Source organism: Hippichthys cyanospilos, chromosome 14, assembly GCF_059441005.1.
Source record: "Hippichthys cyanospilos isolate Australia breed blue-spotted pipefish chromosome 14, RoL_Hcya_1.0, whole genome shotgun sequence".
NCBI lineage: Eukaryota > Metazoa > Chordata > Actinopteri > Syngnathiformes > Syngnathidae > Hippichthys > Hippichthys cyanospilos.
Genome location: NC_142382.1, coordinates 12,407,532 through 12,428,781, shown reverse-complemented (window position 1 = coordinate 12,428,781; position 21,250 = coordinate 12,407,532). Strand labels below are relative to the sequence as shown.

At 37.6% G+C, this 21,250-nt stretch overlaps 1 protein-coding gene and 1 non-coding gene across 3 annotated transcripts in view; both read right to left on the bottom strand.

Annotated features, from left to right (window-relative positions):
• The window catches only part of arhgef10 (Rho guanine nucleotide exchange factor 10), a 48,758-nt gene that overhangs the window by 23,417 nt on the left and 4,091 nt on the right, over positions 1-21,250 (bottom strand). The window contains exons 2-19 of one of the 2 annotated variants that reach the window (XM_088433506.1): positions 18,706-18,807; positions 14,209-14,532; positions 13,497-13,820; positions 12,192-12,228; positions 11,982-12,070; positions 11,726-11,782; positions 10,530-10,708; positions 9,316-9,432; positions 8,670-8,781; positions 7,452-7,564; positions 7,294-7,371; positions 7,027-7,206; positions 6,727-6,843; positions 6,490-6,582; positions 4,889-5,059; positions 4,523-4,668; positions 4,096-4,274; positions 42-157 (exon numbers count right to left, since the gene is read on the bottom strand). In XM_088433506.1, the coding sequence (XP_088289632.1) occupies positions 42-157; positions 4,096-4,274; positions 4,523-4,668; positions 4,889-5,059; positions 6,490-6,582; positions 6,727-6,843; positions 7,027-7,206; positions 7,294-7,371; positions 7,452-7,564; positions 8,670-8,781; positions 9,316-9,432; positions 10,530-10,708; positions 11,726-11,782; positions 11,982-12,070; positions 12,192-12,228; positions 13,497-13,820; positions 14,209-14,532; positions 18,706-18,742 (2,469 nt within the window). In that variant the 5' untranslated portion in view covers positions 18,743-18,807. The remainder of the gene's footprint in view (positions 1-41; positions 158-4,095; positions 4,275-4,522; positions 4,669-4,888; positions 5,060-6,489; positions 6,583-6,726; positions 6,844-7,026; positions 7,207-7,293; positions 7,372-7,451; positions 7,565-8,669; positions 8,782-9,315; positions 9,433-10,529; positions 10,709-11,725; positions 11,783-11,981; positions 12,071-12,191; positions 12,229-13,496; positions 13,821-14,208; positions 14,533-18,705; positions 18,808-21,250) is intronic. The other variant, XM_088433507.1, reaches the window with a different exon arrangement.
• Positions 18,585-18,658, bottom strand: trnai-aau (transfer RNA isoleucine (anticodon AAU)). The gene has a single exon. It is a non-coding gene; the product is annotated as a tRNA-Ile (tRNA).

The window sequence follows — 21,250 nt, the reverse complement described above, 5'->3', positions numbered from 1 at the left end:
GAATAAGATCCACTCACAGCGCAATGACACCAATGCACTACCTGGTAGTTGCCTTTGAGGCTGCCGATCATGCTGGAGATCTGATTAACCAAATTGAGGTCATGGATAAGGTTCTGAAGATCCTGGTAAAGCTGGCCTGGACCCATGTAGAGTTTGTCTACACAGAGACACGGAAGCATTCTTAACTGACAGTCAGCAAAGGTGACACATACAGAAAATTGTAAAAGAGGGCATTCAGAGGACAAAGGCAGCACAAAGAGAAATATGTCTAAAGGAGATCAATGAAGGGCATCTGTTTCCCACAGTCGTCGCCAACTGCTCTGCAAACTTGACACGGCTCAGAGGCCGCGTAAATATTTTCACACTGCCATCTGGGCTGCTTTAAGCATTGTGTATTTGCACTTACCAAACAATGGGTAGAATTGCAAATGTTTGATAGGTAATGACAACAGGTAATATTATTGTTTTGGAGTGCTAACATTTGTTGTAATAAGTGATTAACAGGTAATATTTTTTTTGTTTGCTTTGTTTTTGTTAGTCAAGCATTGCTAAACAGAATAACGAAGTATTGAGGCAGAGCAAAAACTATAAACGAGGTCAAGGCAATATGACTTTCTCCCCATTGCCAACTGTTACCTTATAATGAATGAATGAATTAAAACAAATAAATACAAGCCCTGATTGGTTATTACTCTAAAACTGGCAGACTATTAGAATCCAGATATTAGCTCTTAATGCTTGGTGATTTGGTGAGTAACCTAATTTATTCATTTATTAATCTTTACTGAAGACGCTGACATTGTCAATTAAATGATGTATGGTACATTGATAAGAAAATCAAGAAGCACTTTTGCTTAACATGTGTTCATCTGAACTTTTCTATGCAAAAGAAGCTATATGTGATTTTCAGGGCTCATCTAACAGAATAAATAGACACAATGGGTTAAATTCAGGTCAAGAATTCAGGCAGAAAGGCTGAATAAACCTTCCATGAATGATATTGTGGCATGTCATTTCATGTCAGAAGTGTGTTATATGACGGTCCATTTCTTTTGAGTCAAGACAGGTGTCTGTCAAACCAGAGTGTGTTTCCGAAAAACTGTTATTCTTATTATCCAAACCAGTTTTGGTCTCTTCAACGTTAAGTTTCTCTAAATATGTGCACAATAGTGTTTAACATGTTATTGCAAGTCAGTGTTAAAAAAAAAAGTTAGATGTAATATTTCACATGAGCAACCAGTGATACATAATTTTAATTACTACCTCTAGAGCTGCTGACTGAGGTAACTGTATTCATTAAAATAACTCCACTCATTAAACTGACATGAACTGCAAAGACTGCCTGAGAATTAGTGTCCAACCCATGAATGACTCTTTGTGAGCGAGCCAACATTTTCAAACAAAATAGGGTGAGCAGAGCATCCTCAAAAATGTTCACGTGACTCACTAGAGTCATTAAGCCGAAGCAATGTGCCAGCTATTACATAAAAACCTATTGGAAGAAGTGGCAAGGGGGCTCATGTGGCAGACGATGTATCATGAACAGTTTGAATATTGGCTCTGAACTTTCTGTGTGAAGTTTTCAGATACAAAATCCCCCCCGTTCCATAGCCAACATGCATGTTATGTTACTTAGCACACATTAAATTGTCTATCGGTTTAAATGTCAGTCTGAATATGGACCAATGCACATTATGTGTCCTGTGACAGAAAACCACTTCAGGATGGACCTTTCTGTTCGACTGAAGTCAGACAACTTTGAAAATTTAGGGAATGACGTTTGTATATTTTTTTAATTGATTACCCGGCTAGGGAATGACTGCATATGAACTACATACTGCAAAATTTGAGCCAGACACCTTACAATTTATTCAGGGGGAAAAAAATCCCTCCAATAATTCTTTCTAGAACGTATCAGATTAAGGAGATTCATGTGATGTCTTTTGGCTTGAAGTGCAGACACACATGTAAAATCAAAGTGAGAGAAATCTGTCATTCTGTCAGTTGGACTCTTATTAATGCCCTTCAACCAGACCAGATGTTTTGGAGGTCTGTCTCTGCCATCTGTTCCACGAAACCATCTACTGGCTAGACAGTTTGTTTAACTCAGAGTCAAATCAACTAATGCACCCAGCAGAAGTTTTAGTACTCATCCTATAGTGATTAAGAGTTGCAGTTAAGTGTGTGCAAACATGTACAGAGTATTACTACATTTAAAGTAACAGTCCAGTATCCAAGAAAATAAAAAAAATAAATAAATAAATAAATAAAAAATGCAATTGTCTCTCATTTGACTGAGAAACCAACCCACCATTTTTTTAAAGGAAGAATACATTATTTTGTGCCAGCATTTTCAAAACATGACACTCTGATTACCAGGTAATATTGTGTTTGTGGAATAATTAATCAATTTTACGGTGGCCGCGATGTATGTGAAATTATACTGCACTTAATGCAGACTGTAAGTGATGTCACAGCTGTAGTTGGGCCTTGCCTGCTGCTAATGAATTGTGTTGCCTAACAGCTTTAGAGAGCAATGGATTTTAATCATTTAATCCTGCGTACAGCATGGCACAAATGTAGCGACCACACGAGGAATTGCAGCAAAAATAAAGTGTTTTACCATTTACTTATCTGAAAGTGGTCCACAAAAAAGCTCAAGGTCAGATCACAGCCTTGTAAGTACACGCACAGAAGATGATGAACATGCTATTTTATGTGGCTTTTGTACATGTACTCACCAAAAATGTCTGAGAAACTCGCTCAACCACGAAAATCATTAGATGTATTGTGTTATTGCGGCAGATTAAAAGATTGTTATATAACAACAAAAAAGTAGCTTCAGGCATTTATGTTCTTGAACAGATGCAGTTGTAATCATTTCCCGACAGCTGTATTTGAGACTATTCCTACTTGAAGTCTACAACCTTTAGTTTCAACAATCAGGAAAAACGGAGCTGTTTTCTTTCGTCAAAAGCCAACTAATTAGAAAGTAACATTAAGATTAAACAATATTCACCCTGTCCGTCGCAGACCTCCTCACATTGAGTTTAGTTTGAATAAAAATTTTGATATGGCTCACTACATTGGCGTCTTTGTTGCTTTCGCTAGCTGTGACTTCAGTTTCAGCTGAATACTTTGCATTTATGTGAAAGGCTAAACTAGAGTTGCTTCTGTGGTCAGCAAACGCCTTCTTACAAGGAACGCATATCTTACATATCAAGGTTGCTATCGGTGCGTATATTAAAATTAAATTTCCAACAAAAAGGATGACTCTCACATTTTCCGGAATTTTCACATTTCTCTTCAGCTCCTGATTATACCCTCCCACCCACAACAGGAGCCGATCAAGTTATGCCAAACACTATACCAAACACAATGACAACCAATCAATGAGACTTCGGTGATTCTGGGCTATGCAAATAAAATTTGATTTGAATTTGATTGATGTTCATTTCAAGAGTGTGAGTGACCAATTATTTTCCAACTCCGACAACTGAACCGCAAGAGGCCCGATGCATAAAAATGGATTTAATCAGCACACAGAAAGCATAAAGTTAAAGATTAAATGTTATATTAACCAGACAAAAAATAACTCTTTAACTATGGCTGTAATTAACTGATCACAATTCATCTGTTATTCTGACACCCCTCCAAATAGGTAGCCTTGTCAGTGCTGAATATTTACAAACTACTGTAATTGGTTTTCTTAAATGAAGTGAGTTGAGTGGTCATCTGGAACATATATGAGCCAAGCGTTTCCACTGACGTCATTGGACTGGACAGCTAACAGTCACCAGAACTGAATGGGGAAACTTTGCACTCAGTTGGTGGGACAGACTGTTGTTAATTCTAGAAACAACTGTAAATTCCATGCAAATGACAACAGTGGGAAATTTCCATCTGATAGTCATATATCAAGACTCATAGATTTAAATTACGTCTAAGGACCTAGAAACAAAAAGGCTTTTTTAGCATCCATCACAGGCAGCTACTGTAAGTTGTTGGCTGCCTATCCACAAAGATATCAATTTTCATAACTTTAGCATTCTGGACTTTGTTACACAAAGGCAAGAAGTAGAAGAGCAGACATACTTGGCTTTGCGTTGATGATCACTTTCTCCCCAGAGTGGGAGGCGGGGTAGCGGGAGGTGTCCGAAATGTCCTCACTGGATCCAAACTCCAGCGCTTCTACAAAGCTCAAGGGAACACTCCACTTTAGAAGAAACCGCTGTTCAAGTGGGACACTGCCACTACTACTGCCGTCCTGGCACCTGCCAAGAAGAGTTCAAACAAAAACTCACTGAGCTGTGCATGTGACTCATGCATACAAAGGACACTCACATCACTCACACACAGTGGTAATCATTTCTCTTTACAGTTTGACTACCGAAACACACACAAGCCAAAACCCAATTCTAAATAAATGGAAAGCAAAACTGAAAAAAAAAGTAATTACAAAGGGAACACATGTAATTTAAGGAGGGAATGTTGACATGGTTTATAGTTTGTGGTCACTAACCGAATATTGGGCGTGGCACACATAAGAACATCGTTGAGCAGGAAAAGACGCCGCTCCTTTGTTTTGATGACTTCACCACGCTCGTTGTAGACTGTCTCCACCATGTCATCTGAGCGGATCAGGTAGCGGCTACCATTACTCAGAAGCTAACAGGATAAAAGTTAAGGAAAACGTGTTCATGAGATATTCTTTCTTTCCTGTAGATAGAACAAGTTTCTGAGGTGTCACAATTAGTAGCTAATAATTAATTGAATTCAGTGATAGAAATAATAAGCTGTACCCCAAAACAGAACAGAAAAAACCTGAACACTAATTTGTAGGGAAATGCACACGTTATACTTTAACAATAAACACCATGTACAAGACCTTGTTGAGGTAACGTTCATTCATAGCCTTTGCGATGTGACGAATCTCACAGCGCTGGTCAGCTTCTCTCTTCTTTTCATTGAGCTTCTCAGCCAGGGTCTCAAGTTCTGTTAAGGCCATCTGTAGGGGCAGGCGGTCTGCGTGGCCCACTGGTGTGTTTTTGAGCATGTCCTGGTGAGAAGCCATGCAAAAGTCACACTCTTACTTGGTTGTACATAAGTACAATGCAGTCTAAAAGTAAGGGCCCCACTGATTAATCTGCTGATTTTAGCACGTCAAAAATCAAGAACAGCCAAAAATAATGGGCCAAATGGCATATAATGGCAATTTATTTTCACTTTTGACTTTCATATACACCCATTTTGAGCAGTTGTAACACCACCATCAATATTTATTACTCAGAAATTCCTACTCACTATTTATCAAATAAAAAAAAGAAAAGTAAGGCAAATCATTTTTACAAGCAATTATTGATTAGTAATGCAAGGAAATTGTGCAAAGAATTGATCTAGATGTCATACACACACAATGTAAAGTCAGTTTGTTTAAAAAAAAAAATCTGAATTAAACATACGGAAGTTCAATATAAATTATTCATTTCGTGCTAAATCATTGTGTAAAATGAATAGTACAACATAAAAAGTTTAGTGTCTTAGTTGGTTATTTATTTGTTTGAGTAATTTCACCTAAAAAGTTGTGTGAAATGAATGACCCGTTACAGCCTGAAAGACATGGGGTTGTTTTGCAGGTTATTCATTGACCCAAATTTTTAGGCTATCAATTTCACCGAAAAAGTTGGGTCAGTGAATTCCTCATTAAACAACCCAAACAGTTCGGTTGTTTTGTGTAAAATTACCACAAAATGGGTTGTACTGTACTGTGTATTGTTATCTGACCTGATATTCTGGGTTAAATGAAGAACAACAAAAATTCGGTCCAGTTGATCCAAATGGGGTCGCTACCTTTGCTGACCTATAATCGGGTATTTTTGACACAGTTGTTTTGAGTGTGTCCACTGTGTCCCATTTTTATATGTAGTTCACTTTTAGTTTGAACTCTTCTAGTACCAGAAGCTTCAAAGGCCTTTTTTCATGTAATTATGCAGTGTGCCAGATTTACAATTTAATTTAAATGGAAGAAACATTGTGCACTAGATGCATTTAATATACAGTATTGGCTATGGTTGGCACATCCGCCTCAAAGTTAAGGGAGCTGAGCTCAGTTCAAGGAGGCTCTGACCTTCCTGTGTAGGGTTTGCATGCTCTTGGCTTCCTCCCATATTCCAAAAAAATGCACGGCAGATGTATTGGATACACTAAATTGTCATTAAGTGTGGTTGTGTACAGGAATGGTTGTTCGTCTCTGTGTGCCCGGCAATTGTCTGACAATTAGTTCAGGGTGTCCCCCATCTACTGTCCGAAGTCAGCTGGGATAGGCACCAGCAAGTCTGCGCCCTTTGTGGGGATAAGCGGCTATAGAAAATGGATGGATGATGTGACTGCGTTGACTGTGCTTGTATTCATGAGGAAAACACTCCATCTGGTGGTGAACATGTATAAAACACCTTAAAAGTGCAGGAAGGAAAAAGGTCACTGACATACCTGGAGGAGCAGAATAAATTGTGGAAACCGCTGAATTGGCTTCATCATCAAGCCATACAAAGTCATCCTGTCACAGCTTGTCTCTTGACGATGCTGGAATAAATAATACAAAGCAAACTATAAACATCCACGTAACAGTTACATTTGAGGTGGTGACTATCAAATCAGCAAATTAACATTTAGTCATTAAATAATGATTTTGATGTCGAGACATTGATATTTATATTAATATCCAACCTTTAGGAATTCCATGAAGCCAGGTTTTGATGCACAGGTTTTTCTCACCACTGACATTGCCGTACTGAAGTTGTTGACATACTCACTGTAGGCATCCAGAACCATAGACTTTGAGAACTGTTGCGGGACAAAAGGCAAATCACCAAGCAATGCTTTACATCATCAAATAACATCTTTATGTGTTTCCCAAAATAGTAGCCTTTCTTAACAAAGTTAATGTGTGTTGCATAAGGTACAGTATGTGAAAATTGAATGGAATATGTGCTGTTATTTGTTTGTCGTGCTTGGATCCAAGCTTACCGAGGCTACAAAGACATCACCAATCATCTCCGAGCTGTCCCACTCTGCCACTCGACTTGCCAGAGCAATCTGGAAGAGGAAGTGGCACTGCAGGATCTCGCGCACTCTATGGAAGGTCATCTTCAGTTTCCTGTCACTCAGTAACCTTGGCTCAATCTGGGATAAGGGCTTTTCATATTGCTGAAAAAGCAAATAATTTTAAATGTAAAAAAAAAACAAAACTGCATAACACAACACAGAAGAATGGCAAATTCTTTGCTGGTATACCTCTAATATTCTCTTCAACGCATCAAGATAGTTCTTCTCACTCTCCAGTATAGAGCCCAAAATACATCGTCTCACCAGCTGTAGGGGACAGGTTTTATTATCATTTTAAACTGGTTGTTTCACAAAAAAAATAAAAAATAAAATAAAACTGGACTTACTTGCTGCTGTGAAAGCCCTTCTGGGGCTGGACCCAGAATTGGTTCAACATTGAAACAATCCACCTCAATGAAAAATTCAGATTCCTCATCTTCAAAACAGGTAGACTTCCTCTCTAAATCATAATTAAGAAAGAAATTATTTGACAAGAATGAATTGACAAGACAGCAAAAAATCCTGTAAAACTGTAAAAATTGTAAGTAAATTATATTGCGTAGTGATGTGACATTCACAAACAAACCGAGTCTTTTGAAAGGCTCTTCAATGTGAATGATGGGAACTAAGTGTTTAAAACATCTGTGTGCACTGCTCAATGCTTTAGAGCCATGGGTGGGAAGAAGTTAGAACAGACAAGTTGCAGAGGGATGGGAGGGAGGGAAAAGAGGGGAAAAGGAGGGAAAAAAACACCAGTTTATTGGGAAAAAAAGGGGTAAAGATGTAGAGGAGGAGCTGTCAGAAGAGTAGAAGGGAGTGGCCACAGGTATGATTTGATAGATGTCATAGCTTTTGCCAAAACATCTCAGGTGCAGTCTACACACATGTTGGCCATTGCATGTAAAGTGTTCTTTATATTTGCTAAGTTTAAAAATAAAGAAAAAAAGTTTATTTTTAAACTTTTCCATAAATCAATAGAAGTAATGTGCCTAATGTACTACTCATTATAGGAATGCGGCCCAAATTAAAACTTATATTTTAGAATAAAAACAAGATTCCGTGACCCACCATTTACACATTTAAAATATGATGGAATTGTAATGTATCACTAATCTCAATATTTACGTTATGAGCAAAATATTAATATTTTAAGGTATGAAAAGGCTGATAGAGGCAGCACAGCTTTTTAGTGAATGACTCATAAATGAATGACAGACATCTTTAAAGACCCAAAAGTCATTACTGCTGGTGAACTGCCAATCTAAAGGGGAAGTCAACCAAAACATTAATTTATTCCTTTTTTTTAGCAGTATGTTCTATGTGTGCCCTCTAGTCTAAACATCTATTCTCATTAATTCTACATTTTGCAGTTTTAATCACAGATTCAATGAACTACCAATTGGCCCCTCCAGCCAACCAACCATTTACTAGGATTTTTTTTTGTCATTGTTGAAACCCTGTTTCAGAGTTTAAAATAGCATTAATGCAATGTTTTCACAAAAGATTCAATTGAGCTGCGAGGGTAAGTGGTTCAGAATGAATATTCATTTTTGCAATCTACGTACCATTACAGAAAGACTTTGTTTTGATGAAAGAACGTCCCTTCTTAACCGCAGCTTTGGTTTTCTCAAGCCCATCTTTGGTCCCTTCTTTCGCAGCTTTCACCAATTTTTGCATCTTCAAAATCAGACAGAAAGATAATTGGTCATTTGCACTATATGTAGCCCAAGTGCAAAAGAATATAATGAAACACACACAACATTAGTGTTAAAGACTGGATGGTAACATAATATGACATCAAGTAAACCCAGCAGACAAATGACACAGTAACTGGGACATCAGTTGAGTGCATCAAAGACCTCATTGGTTCAGTTGCAATGTTTGAAGCTCATTAGTGATCAAATTTTTTGCAGCAAAATCTGGCATACGCTAGTGGCTAGATGACTGGTGCCCCAGTTCACCGTAAAATAATACGTAAGACGTTTTGAGCCTTCAATCGGATTCATAATGAGACAGACCAGTGCAGCAGACAAATGTGCAAACCCATCACCAGTACCACCACCACAAAACATTCACATTAGTGCAGGACAGGGGAACCACAATGTCAGTACTAGATGCTCGCAACCAAGCCGGCTATACTGAGTTAAAAAAAAAAAAAAAAGTTGAAACTAGTGGAACACAGGCAGGTAAGGCAAGCTGCAGCTAGTTTACCTTCTGCTCATGTTTCTGTTTGAGCTGCTGCAGCTCGACAGTTCCCACTGTATTTGCCATTAGATCTTTCATCTTTTTCTCATAGTGTTCTTTCAAACGGCTCAGATCTTGCGAGAGCTAAACAAAAAGCAAAGCAAGCATTATTGGTTACGCTTGTCCTTGGCGTGATATCTCCAGCAAACCCACTGTATGCACATTGCTTTGAAATATTTGATCATTTAAGGTTTGCTTTAATATATAAAATGTAAGCACAGTGCTCTGAAATATTCGATCATTTAAGGTTTACTTTAATGCATAAATTGTGAACGCTCACATGACCTAATTTATAGTGTTTAATAGCACAAAAAAGGAACATTTAGTCTAACCTCCACAAATCGAAGACGACAATCATGACAGTATATTTGTTCAAATATGAATAGGAATCATTTGGTTCTTTTTTTAGCTTTGTTACATTTTTTTACAAACTGTGATTGCCCTGTGATTTTGCCAGCAAATCAGTGGCGAGTTGAGTATCGTTATTAATAATAAAAATATGCAGTTATTGTGCACATCTATAGTTATAAAAGTATGATTACATTTTTCACCTTATGCTTGTATTATGCTAAAGGTTAAGTTAATAATGTTAATTTAAGTACAGAACTTTACAGAAATACTTATTTAGTCATTTTCAGCAGTAAAAGAGTTGCTATTTGGTCCTTAAATACTTTGGTCTCGAAAATATTTTTAATGTAAAATTAATAATGTTAGAAACATATTTTGCCACTTGCTGTCAACTGAAAATGACATCACATGTACACAGGTCCCAGGTACAGTAACAACCAATCACAGCTCAGCTTGCAAAAATCTCATGACCAAACCCAGAAAGCGGGTGATGTGTTGATTGGTCACTACCTGAGCATTGAGCAACTGTGATGTCTTCTTCGGTTGACAGCAAATGGGAAAATGCATCTTTAAAAATATTAATTGTAGAAGAGTTAGCTATAGACAAAATCTAAATTTTTTTACAGCTGAAAAAAGCTATACAACAAAACACTAACGAAACAAACTAAAAAAATAGCTTAAGAAGTACTGTATCTGTTTTAGGAGTGAAATATACTGAATTAAAAAAAAAATCAAAAGTCACTTCAGGATTTAAATTGTTCTTAGCGATTATTCCTGTTGAAACAAGAACAGGAAACAAACGTCTGAGAGAGTAGAGTAATTGTGGTACCCACATGGGTCTTCCTCTGAGCGGGCTTCCCCCTCATGAAAGCATTGGGCAGGCCGTTCTCCGAGTGCCCATCCCCATCACTGGCCTCATCGTAGCTTTCAAACTCACTCGAGCTCCAGCCGTTGTCCACATAACCTCCTTCCTCACTGAGCTCCACATCGTCATAAATCATTTCATCTGGTTCTGACGGAAAAATAGTGATGTGAAAAAACACAGCGGTGTCCTCATTATATAATAAGAAAACTAACAATACATTATGAAAAGTGTTGCACAGTTGGGAGTAATGCATTACAAAAGTAATGTAATTACTGTAATACATTACTTTTTACCGTAACGCGGTAATGTAATATATTACACACAAAAAATAGTAATACTGTCCGCAATACAAAAGAGAGTAAAGTAATGCATTACAATGCATTTTCAGTGTGAAAGTGATATTTTTCCCACCCAAATTCGCCCGAAATACCGTGAGATCGGAGGAAAAAAGTCCGGGGCAAATGTTTACTTGCTGATCTACTACAGCTGAGATGAAACGGCACGTTGAATATGGACAATATGTACACAAGATGGACATACGACCATTACTTTCAGTTCATCAGAGATAAAGACGAGAAAAAAATAATGGTTAGGTCCACTTTGTGCGCGACACCTAAAAAGCTGTCCGCTTTGTGAAATTGGACCACTAATTTGACAAACCTTTTAGAGCGTGCCCATAATAACGGGAAGTTAGTGAAAACAAAACACACGGAGAATAGCGCTCTCTCGCTGAGGGATGACACTTCGACATCAAGAGGTTAGAAGATTTGTTCGGCGATATGCTGCTGCTTTCCACAGTGAATTCACCCGGATTTGCAAACCTTGTCAGCAAGTTCCCTGTCGCAACTAGCAATAATGACAAGGTAAGCTAACGCTAACTTTCACTGTACATTTGCTGTTAATATTAGTCTAGAAATAGTTCTCGTCAATGTGTATGAAGATGATACACAATAAAAGTGATGTTGGCTAGCTGCTAAAATTAGCCCCACCGAAACCATCTATTTTTGAAACATTGCTTTAAAATGACAGCAATAAGTAATAAATGATACATTAAAGCTTTGACGTAACTTACCCAACACTGGTGAAATGAAACCAAAACAAAACAAGTGAAATGCTATTATTGTAGTTAAAAATGTGTCCCCCCCCAAAAATGACATTAAATACCTGTGTTGGAGTCAGAGTTCTCCCTGGGCACATCATCGTAAATCACCTCATCAGGATCTAAACCATACAGAATAAATAAAAAATTGCAAAGTAATTCTAAGAATTCACAGCCATTAGAGGATGCACGCAGTGGTTTGCTTCCTCAATAAAAATAGGAAGCAGGTCCAAGAGCTCAGACAATTGTTGAGAAAAAAAAAAAAGGAGGAGGGCACTAGGTCTGAGGGCAAACAATGACAGTGTCTTTTGCAGTTCTTACTTTCCATCCATGATGTATTTGCAGGATCTGATGCCCACTTTGCCAGAGCATCTTCCTCTCTAATAGGTGGAAAATCTTCACTGAAAACACTGAGACATTGAAAAAAATCCATGTCAGTATTTATCTGCTTAATGAATGTAACAAGATTGGATAATTGTACTGCAACTGTATTCGTCCTTGAGTTATTGCATGAAAAGATCACATACACACCTGTCAGCAGAAACATTCCCAGTCCGAATCACAGTCACTGTGTAAAAAAATGCAAGAAAATGTGGAAAAGCATTAACCTCTTACACACAATTTACGCATAATTATGTTTCAGAAATACATGTTATTCAATTCAGTGGGTCAGTGCGTACTTATCAGAGGTAAAGCTAAAAATCAGGTACGTACTGCTCTTGTACAGAAACACTGTGCAGTATTTGTTAAATGTGCCACAAGGTGTCACTAAAGCTTTCAACTCCTGAAAATTACTGAGAGTGCCTTGTCTGTGCCTGGCAGCAGATTGGAAAAAAATGGGGCATTTTCACCCAGTCTAGTGGAGGGCTGGCTCCATGGCTGGATGAGATCAAGTTATATTTTTAAGTGGAAAAATAAAATTTAGTGCATGACTTACAGTTAGTGAAAGGGTAGATCTAGATTACTTTGAGCATAATCAGACTCTGCCGCATGCTAGATTTCCATGTGGTGAGGCTTTAGGAAAAACAAGAGAGGGGGTGGAAAAGTGGGCCGGACAAAGAGCTGAGCAAGCACTTGTGTGTCATGACCTTGAATATGTAGGTCTTTGTGCAGGCTGGGAGGAATTTAACTCGAGACAAAATTAAAGTGACCTATGACACTAGCAAGAAAAAGACGAACATGAGAAAAATGTTGATAATGACATTGGCATTGCATTGAAAACTTGAACACCCTAAACAATATTTTGCCTGGGAGCAGTTTCTCCAACACTGTAGATCAGTGATTTTTAAAGGGTTTCAAAATATTTTAAAAGGGTTTCTGCAGTTATAAGTAAATATTGTATACATTTTGTAAGTCCGTAAAAGGAACGGTTCACTTGTTTTCTAATTCAGAGTAAATGAATTGGAACATCAAACAACCTAATACTCAACTGTGTTGTAGTGACTCCTTTACAAAAAAACATATCCCTCAATTTCGTTAAAGGCGAAGACAACCCCCCCAAAATATCTTTTATATGTTCTATTGGGTATGGCTTTGTGGCAGACTGGCTAGCATGTCAGGCTCACAGTGCATAGGTTGCAGATTCACTTCTGGCTCCGGCTCCGGCTTTCCTGTGTGCAGTTTAAGCACTCCAAATTGCCCTTACTTGTGTGCGTAAGTCTGAATGGTCATTTGTCTGTGTGCCCTGCGATTGGCTGGCAACCAGTCCAGGGTGAACCCCACCTACTTCCCAAAGAAAGCTGGGATAGTAAATGCATCTTGTGCTTATACATTGATCATGGCCTGCCTGATTATTAGAAACCTGAGCAAAAAAAAAGAAAATATATTGATTTTTACCATCCTCATCCACAGAGAGATGTCGAATAATGACAGGTGTGGTGTAAGCAGGTGTGATGAGTGGTACGCCTGATGGAGTTGCATAGCCGCAGGGTACTGGTACGGAATAGCCCGAGGTGAGACCACCAGGACTGGCGTGGGGATCCGGGGATTCTCCATCTTGTTCCTTGGGGTGTCCTGGTTCGGAAGGAGAAGAGGAGCAATCGTGGTGCTCGTTGTGCTGCGGTTCCAGTGGAGTGATGTCAATGACAGAATAGGGATTGACTTTGGAAGAGCTCCTTGGGGAACTTTGGATATTGCTGGACACTTCCTGTTGTTCATAACCTGATGTAAGGAAAAATAAATAAATAATTGAATGTAAATTTGTTTCATGCTTTAACTGATTTTGGTCATTTTGGTAATAATGTGTTAACTTCCAAACATTTTTTTCCAATGTTCATTGATTCATTATCATTCATATAACATTCATTTGAAGTACTACAAAGTAACTGTGCCAGACTGCTGCTGCAGTCAAGCTGTTTGTGAAGGAAAGCAGCACCAGTCGAGCAGCAATCAAGCAGTCAGTGATACAAGGTGTCATGAGAGAAACATACCACTCCACTTTAGGTTAAGACGATAATGTAATCAAAACAAATCAACAGAACATGAACAGCACATACTTGAAAGACAAAATAACATGTCTAAAGAAGATAACAATTTGTGTGAGCCGAACCTGCTCTTCCAGCATCAGTTTCTATAACATCCTCAGGTGGAGGGGGGAGTGGTAAGTCTAGCTCCTTTTCATCAGTCCCTTCTGCTTCACCAGTGACCAAGAGCATGCCTCCAGATGAATCTGCTGAAGGTGGGGTGCCAGCTAAGGTGGAAGATATTTGGGAGGCCTGACCAGAGATATCACCCTCTTCCGGATGGCATATAAGGTCACCGCAACTCTGACCCTTGTTGCTGGGCTTAGGAGGTGGTCTGTCAACTTCAGGGATCTCATCTGCACTGTCATCAAAGTCAAAGGCTTCCCCTTCATCTTCATCTTCATCCAAAACTACAAATAGAAATACAAATGTAAATGTCAAGGTTAAGGAACACATTCGAAGGGATACAAGAGCAGATCATTATTAGAAAGAAATGTCACAGTATCAATGAAGCACAGTATAACTAAAGCCTTTTAGCAGCTTCGGGGCAAGCAAGCTAGTACTTATACCTTTTATCCATGTAGGTTTTTGAATGGATTGCACTTTTTAACATTGTAGCAAGTTGAAAAAAACATTTAATCTCTCTCTTTTTAAAATTGCATTTCCAGCAGGTTGAACCAAGTACGAGAATACAAGTTACGTTTGACCTGACCCGATGTTGTCTTTATTGCAGTAACATTCACACATTACTCCATAATGTATGCACAGTTGATGACATAGAGTAAATACACCTGTCAGAATTCAATATACTCAAGTTATGTATAATTAGGACTTCAATCCTCTATTCCTGTATGATGTAATCATGTATGATTGCATCCATTTATCCATCCATTAAAGAAGAACAAAAATCATTTTTGAAAGTGATTCAGTCGAAGTGAAATCCATTGAACAGAAAAGACACAACTTTTAGGGAGTACTACACAAGTCAGAATTACTGTTGAGACTGAAATTTGATCATTTTAAGTTGAACAACGACATTAAATGAGTCGTTGATTATTAAAATAGCTGTTGAAGAGTTCAAGAGTTGTCGAGTTAAGCTCTATTTCAAAGGGATATTTTTGGGCAATATTTGAATTTACATCTTTCTATATCATTTTGTCCATTTGACATCCATGCAGTTTTAAACAAATTGGAAGTTACTCACCAGTTACTCAGAACTTAATTGAACTTGAATGATAATGTTTTTTAGCAGAAGTCACACAGTCAGTGATATATTTTTATTTGATTATGTTTTTTATGTTTTGTTTTGTTTTTAGGTATTCCTTCTGAAATAAGCATTTAGCGGGGCAGGTTTTTACTTTTTCTTAATTACAACCCTGTCATACAGTGAAGCCGGGAGGTGATGTGCTTGAAAAGAAGGATTTATTAACAGGCACTAGGCAAATCATGAATAACACAGGGTCCAAACTAACAAACAAAACTTGAAACAGAAACCAAACTCACCCAAACACTTGGGTCAGAAAAAAACACGAGATAGACAATGACCTGACAACTAACTGAATGCAAACTGGGACTTAAATAGACTCCACACTTAACGAGGAAACACGAAACGGCTGGACAGGAACAAGAGGCAGAGGAAGCAGATTGGATGACACAAGGAGCGCAGGAACACAGACAGGTGGAAACAAATCCCACTAACAAAGACAAACGCAAGGGAAACCAAATAAGAACAAGACTCAAGAACTAACAAACCCACAACTTGAAAATAGAAAAAAGAAAAAAAAAACTGAACAGAAAAAAAAAAACAACCCACAACAGAAACATGACAAACAGCACTTTTACCCGAGTTCAATACATTATTTGCTGACTTCTGGTGTATAGTAGAGTTAGCAAGTTAGTTAGAGTGTGAGAATGTGGTGTCATTGCTTCTATTCCCATACAGGATTTCAGAACTTTTTATTGCCCGAATGTTAAGTCACTCAGAAGATGTCTTTCCCCCACTAAAACAAAAAAATTCCTTGTCAAAAGTCAGGGGCTTCACATCAAAGAAAAGTTCAACAAAGCAAGTGCGTGCTTTGAATTTGATATTTGTAAATATCTATTTGATTTTAACAGAAGATCGACAAACAATTCCAAATGTGCAATATCAAATGTGAAATCACTAAATGGTATGCTTTGTCAGCTTTGCAAAATACGTATGAAAATAATTAAATGGGTTTTTAAAAATGACTTTGCTGCTTTGTGGCATGGTTGCTCTATTTCTTTCCGTTTTAAGAGCTATAGACAGACTTATAATTAAGGGTGGAGTTGACACGAACCGTGTATTTTCTCACCCCAAAGACAATGCAAAGACGCATATTAGCTTCTACTCCACAAGACAGATGATATGGAGCTCTATAAGGCATCCCAAATACATCATCACTTTATTTTGGGAGCAGGATATACCCTGCCTACGTCCCCTAAACAATAAAAGGAAAAACTTTGGTGACAGTATGTTTTCATGGTTATTGAAATATTGGCTATTTAAAACTGTGGTAGACAATTAATTACATTATTAAGAGATTATTTTTACCCAACTACTACCTCACCCATATTGTTTGCTCAATTTTTTTCATCATATCTTGTAAGACACTTGACCCCAAACTTTTTTTTCATTAGGCGGCTGATAATGTCTTCGTTCTATCCCACTATTCTCACTATAAAATGAACCACATCAAGAGTTGAAGCTTGTTGTGCCTCAACAACTGCAACCGACTGTTTACTTGAAAGTAAACGTGAACTCCCAGCTAAACCATCAGAAAAAGCCAGAAGCTTTGAAGACCCACACACAGTCATGCATGCATCGTTTAATTACCGCTCTAGGTCCCTCACACTTTGACAGACAGTTGTTCCACCCTGTAGTCATGGTTTTTTAAACACTGGCCGTGACTGGCGGCCCAGGTCAACACTGTAACCCCATGTCAATCAACAATCAGAGATGCTATCAGTCTTTTTCCATCGTTTGCTTCCAATGATGCAAGTCGTACAAAGACAAAGCACGTCTAATGCTAAACCAAATGTGAAGAATGAATATTTCTAAGTCAATCCCTTTATGACAAACAAGTGAACCTAGAATAAAACAAGATTTTTTTTTTTTTCCATTGAATTTGGGTAAATGATTCTGCCCAAAAATTTGTTAGGAGTATCTTTTAAATAGACCACTGTTATATGGCCATAATGAGTGTGCTGAAACATAAAGATTCATTTACACCACAGTTGTTGTTTGATGTTTATTGCCCTTGTTTGCTTTCAGGCCCTTTCTTGTGATTTTCTAGCCCCTGGGTGTCCAGGTATTTTTCACTAGCCTGGCCTTATTAGGACCCAACTTGGGCTGACTTTGAAAGGGTCTTAACAACGTCAAATATAATTATATATTTACTTTCAACCCCTCAAAATGTTCAGTGGCATCAGCTCTATCCATATATACATTTTTTTTATATAACCCAATTGTAAACATTTGATAATAACAAAAGTAACTACGCTTTATATTTATATATTTGAATTGAAATTTGAATATTTTTTATGTCACAACTGAGTATTATGACTTTTGAACACTTTTGCATTCTAAGAAACGATGGTTTTGGAAAAGTGTCAGGATGCAGGGTGGTTTACAAGACAAGTTTGCAATAGTTACGAACTACTTAATTGTTGCATTTAGGCAAGTTATGAACAAGTTATAAACAGCTTTTTTTTTTGCACAAGCCATGAATAAGTTAAGGTTAAAACTAGTTTAAAATCAGCATGTTATTGTTCTTCGAATATATTCCACAGAATTTAATTTTTAAATACGTACATGTTTGTTAGGTATCCAAATGCTAAAATCGCCCAAAATCGAGACTTTTTTTTTTAAAGCCATTTCACTCAAAACAGGTTTAAGTTGATGGTTACTCATTTCTAAGTTTCTCGTAAAGTTTACAGAAGTGCATAAACAAGCAATGAAGTAGTAAGAAAATAAGCGCTCTTTGGTTATTAACTGCTATTTTACACTGATGTGCCTCATTCATAAATGAGGAAAAATAGCCAAACCAATTTTCAAAGGCTGTCCCACCCCTTGTGTTTATGTGTGTGTGAGGGCACCAACTTCCAAAGGAGCAAGCAAGATGACTCACAAGAGAAAGAACAAAGCAGTGTGAATGAATGTTTATGACGTGAACACAAATGTAAATTACCATTTACCAAGTCCAGGTAAAACCAAAAACAAAAAACAAACTTGAGTGCTTTTTATTCATTGAATTGATAAAGTAATTATTGTGAATGGCCTGGTTAAATGGTGACTGGTTTTTATGTAGAAAACAGTCTGTTTTAAGCATTTTAGACAAATCAAGTAAACAACATCATAACTTGGAGTTAGATGTTATACAATATGTGGTTTAGCATTCGTTTTACAGCCAATTTGAAGAGGAAGTTACTCCCACTAAAAGTCTGGCCCGTACGGGGATCGAACCCGCGACCTTGGCGTTATTAGCACCACGCTCTAACCAACTGAGCTAACCGGCCGTGTGGCTGATTGCAAATAGATTGTGTTGAAATCCTGTTGACCTTACGTTCAGAAGGCGGGGGAGGAAATTCTTCTATATCCATCTTTGATTCTTCTGCACAAGCGCTTCAGACAGCACGCAGAGCATCAACTATGCACACCAACATTCCTAAAGGAAAGGAGAGGAGTGAAAAGGAGAACTTGTGGCAAAACTGACATTCCTAAACCAAATAAACTTCCGGTAAATGGTCGTTAAGTAAATCTATTTAATCGTATTGGTCAGTTATCCGTTGAACAAGATAGTTTAATGTGCAGTGCTATGTGATTTGTGTGTCAGCAACAGCATCCCAACCAGTGCTAATTTACACAAGTCGGTGGATGAGTGAAAACAAAAGAAGTGCTTGTATTGTCACTCAGTACTGTTTTCATGCAAATTGTAGGAGAGTGTTTTTTTGATTTTGTTTTTTTGTCTTCTGTTGGCAACTATTTAAATTAATTTTTGAATGTAAATCTGCATTATACGTACGTTTACTCAACTGGGGCCATGTCAAAAAGAAAAAAGTAAGAGGTCTTCAACCATATGACAAAAGAAAACCTACACTTTATCACAGTTCAAAACACATTAGAAATGATAGATTCTTTGAGTTTTCCATGACTTATTAAAAATCAAATGGTAAACATTTAGAGTCAGATGGTCAATGTAGAAAATGTAGGGCTTTGGGCAAGTGGTTCATGCACACTAACAAGAGCCAAGAGCTGCTAATTTAGACCTGCGTGGGCATGAGAGACACTGCATTCCTCACCTCCCTATCTTTGTTCAGTCACAGCCTGTGGTAATGCTCTTCTGTTCAATGTTCTTGGGGGAAAAAAAATTCCAGTTATCTTTAAAGAGAAGAAATTACTAGGCCATGACATCATCACCATGTGCCATGAAGCCATGAATGTTGGGGTATGTACGCCATGCATTTTATTCACTAAAAGTCTACAACTGTTTAGTTATGTGGAAAACAAAGCTACATGGTGGGGCCACATCCACCAAGATAAGTCATTGTAAGTGTGAAAGCTTGTTTTGTCTGCAAATAATGTGAAATCCTCCGCATTTCTGTCCTCCGCCTCATGTGCAGGGCACAAAGCCAAAAGAGAGAATGTGAACACAGAGCCAGTGTCTGTAAAGAGTAGTGGGGTGACTGGCGAACAATCGAATAGTAACACTTGCAGGTAGTGTATGCATAGCCTAAGGATAGGCGGGATGCACAATGGAAAAGGAGGAGAAATGTTACAGTATATTTGGCCTATCTACTGATGTGGTAAAGAATGTCATAATCTAACAAGTAAGACTGAGGGTGACAAATCACTCATCTCTTCATTAGATACACCAACACGACTTTGGGCGAGAGGAGGGGGTACATCCTTGGGTGGTCATCACTCAATCCTACAACAAATACACAATGACTGTCTGACCAATGAGCTGTCAAAAAATTTTCCTCTGAGAGCTGGGTACAGAAAATTTTAAAGACATAAAGGTCGGTTACTTTAATTTATTTATTTAATTATACTTTAACTATAACAGTGTAAAACTCAATCAGTAAAGTAATTACATTGTCTATATGGGTACTGAACTGTACTATTTTTGTGAAGCATGAAATGCAGAATAAAACTGAATATTACACTGGGAAGGATTGTATTGCAATTTTTTTTTCAAAATGGAATTTGCCAGTGTCTATGGAGTTAAAAAATTTGTAGAAAAAAATGAAACAAAAACTGCTGCAACAAACAAATAAAAAGTACAATTTTACCAAGTGATCCCATTTTATTGGCCAGCATACCAATAATGTCGTTATTAAAAATAAATAAATAAAATTAATAAACACTGCTATTTCTGTTTAAATATGGTGAGGCATATCAGGATTTTTTTTTCTATATTTCTCATGGTGTCTTCCATCAAACATTTTCATTACTTTTTTATATAGCATTGCGGTCCATGTCAAAATATAATTTTAGCACTGCATATTACAGGCAACAAAAATGTGGATGAAGGGCCACAAATGGCTCTTCTTATCATAATTTGGACACACTGGATTAAAAGTCGTCAAAGAAACTATCATGCGTGAGTTCAAATTAAGAGAGAAGCCAATTATAAATTAGCATCAACACTTAACAATCAAAATCCAGTTGATGTTCTTTTGAGTATCAATACATCAACACCACTAAAATGATACAAAACAACTTTGGTGTGAAAATGAACAGTCAAGTAGATGTCACAAAATGTCAACAGGGTGACTCATATCCAATCATTGCCTGAGACAGGGAATGAGGGAAGGAAGGGTGGGCATAGGAAATCAATGACATGTTTGTGTGTGATTTATGAAGGAGGGAGTGTAACTGTTACGAGTCAAAAAGACAAAACTCAGCTTTCAGTATCTTAGTAGTAGCTAAGTGGTAGTACAGTATATTGAAGTAGCTTTCAATCACGTTCCCGTCCGTCTACAATATTCCCATCTTTTTTTTTATAGTTAACGGGGACCAGAATACCCCCGCAATAAATCATTTACGCAAAGTAGAAGGTAACAAGTATATAATGTGTTTAATAAAAACTCTCGTACCTTTCTTTC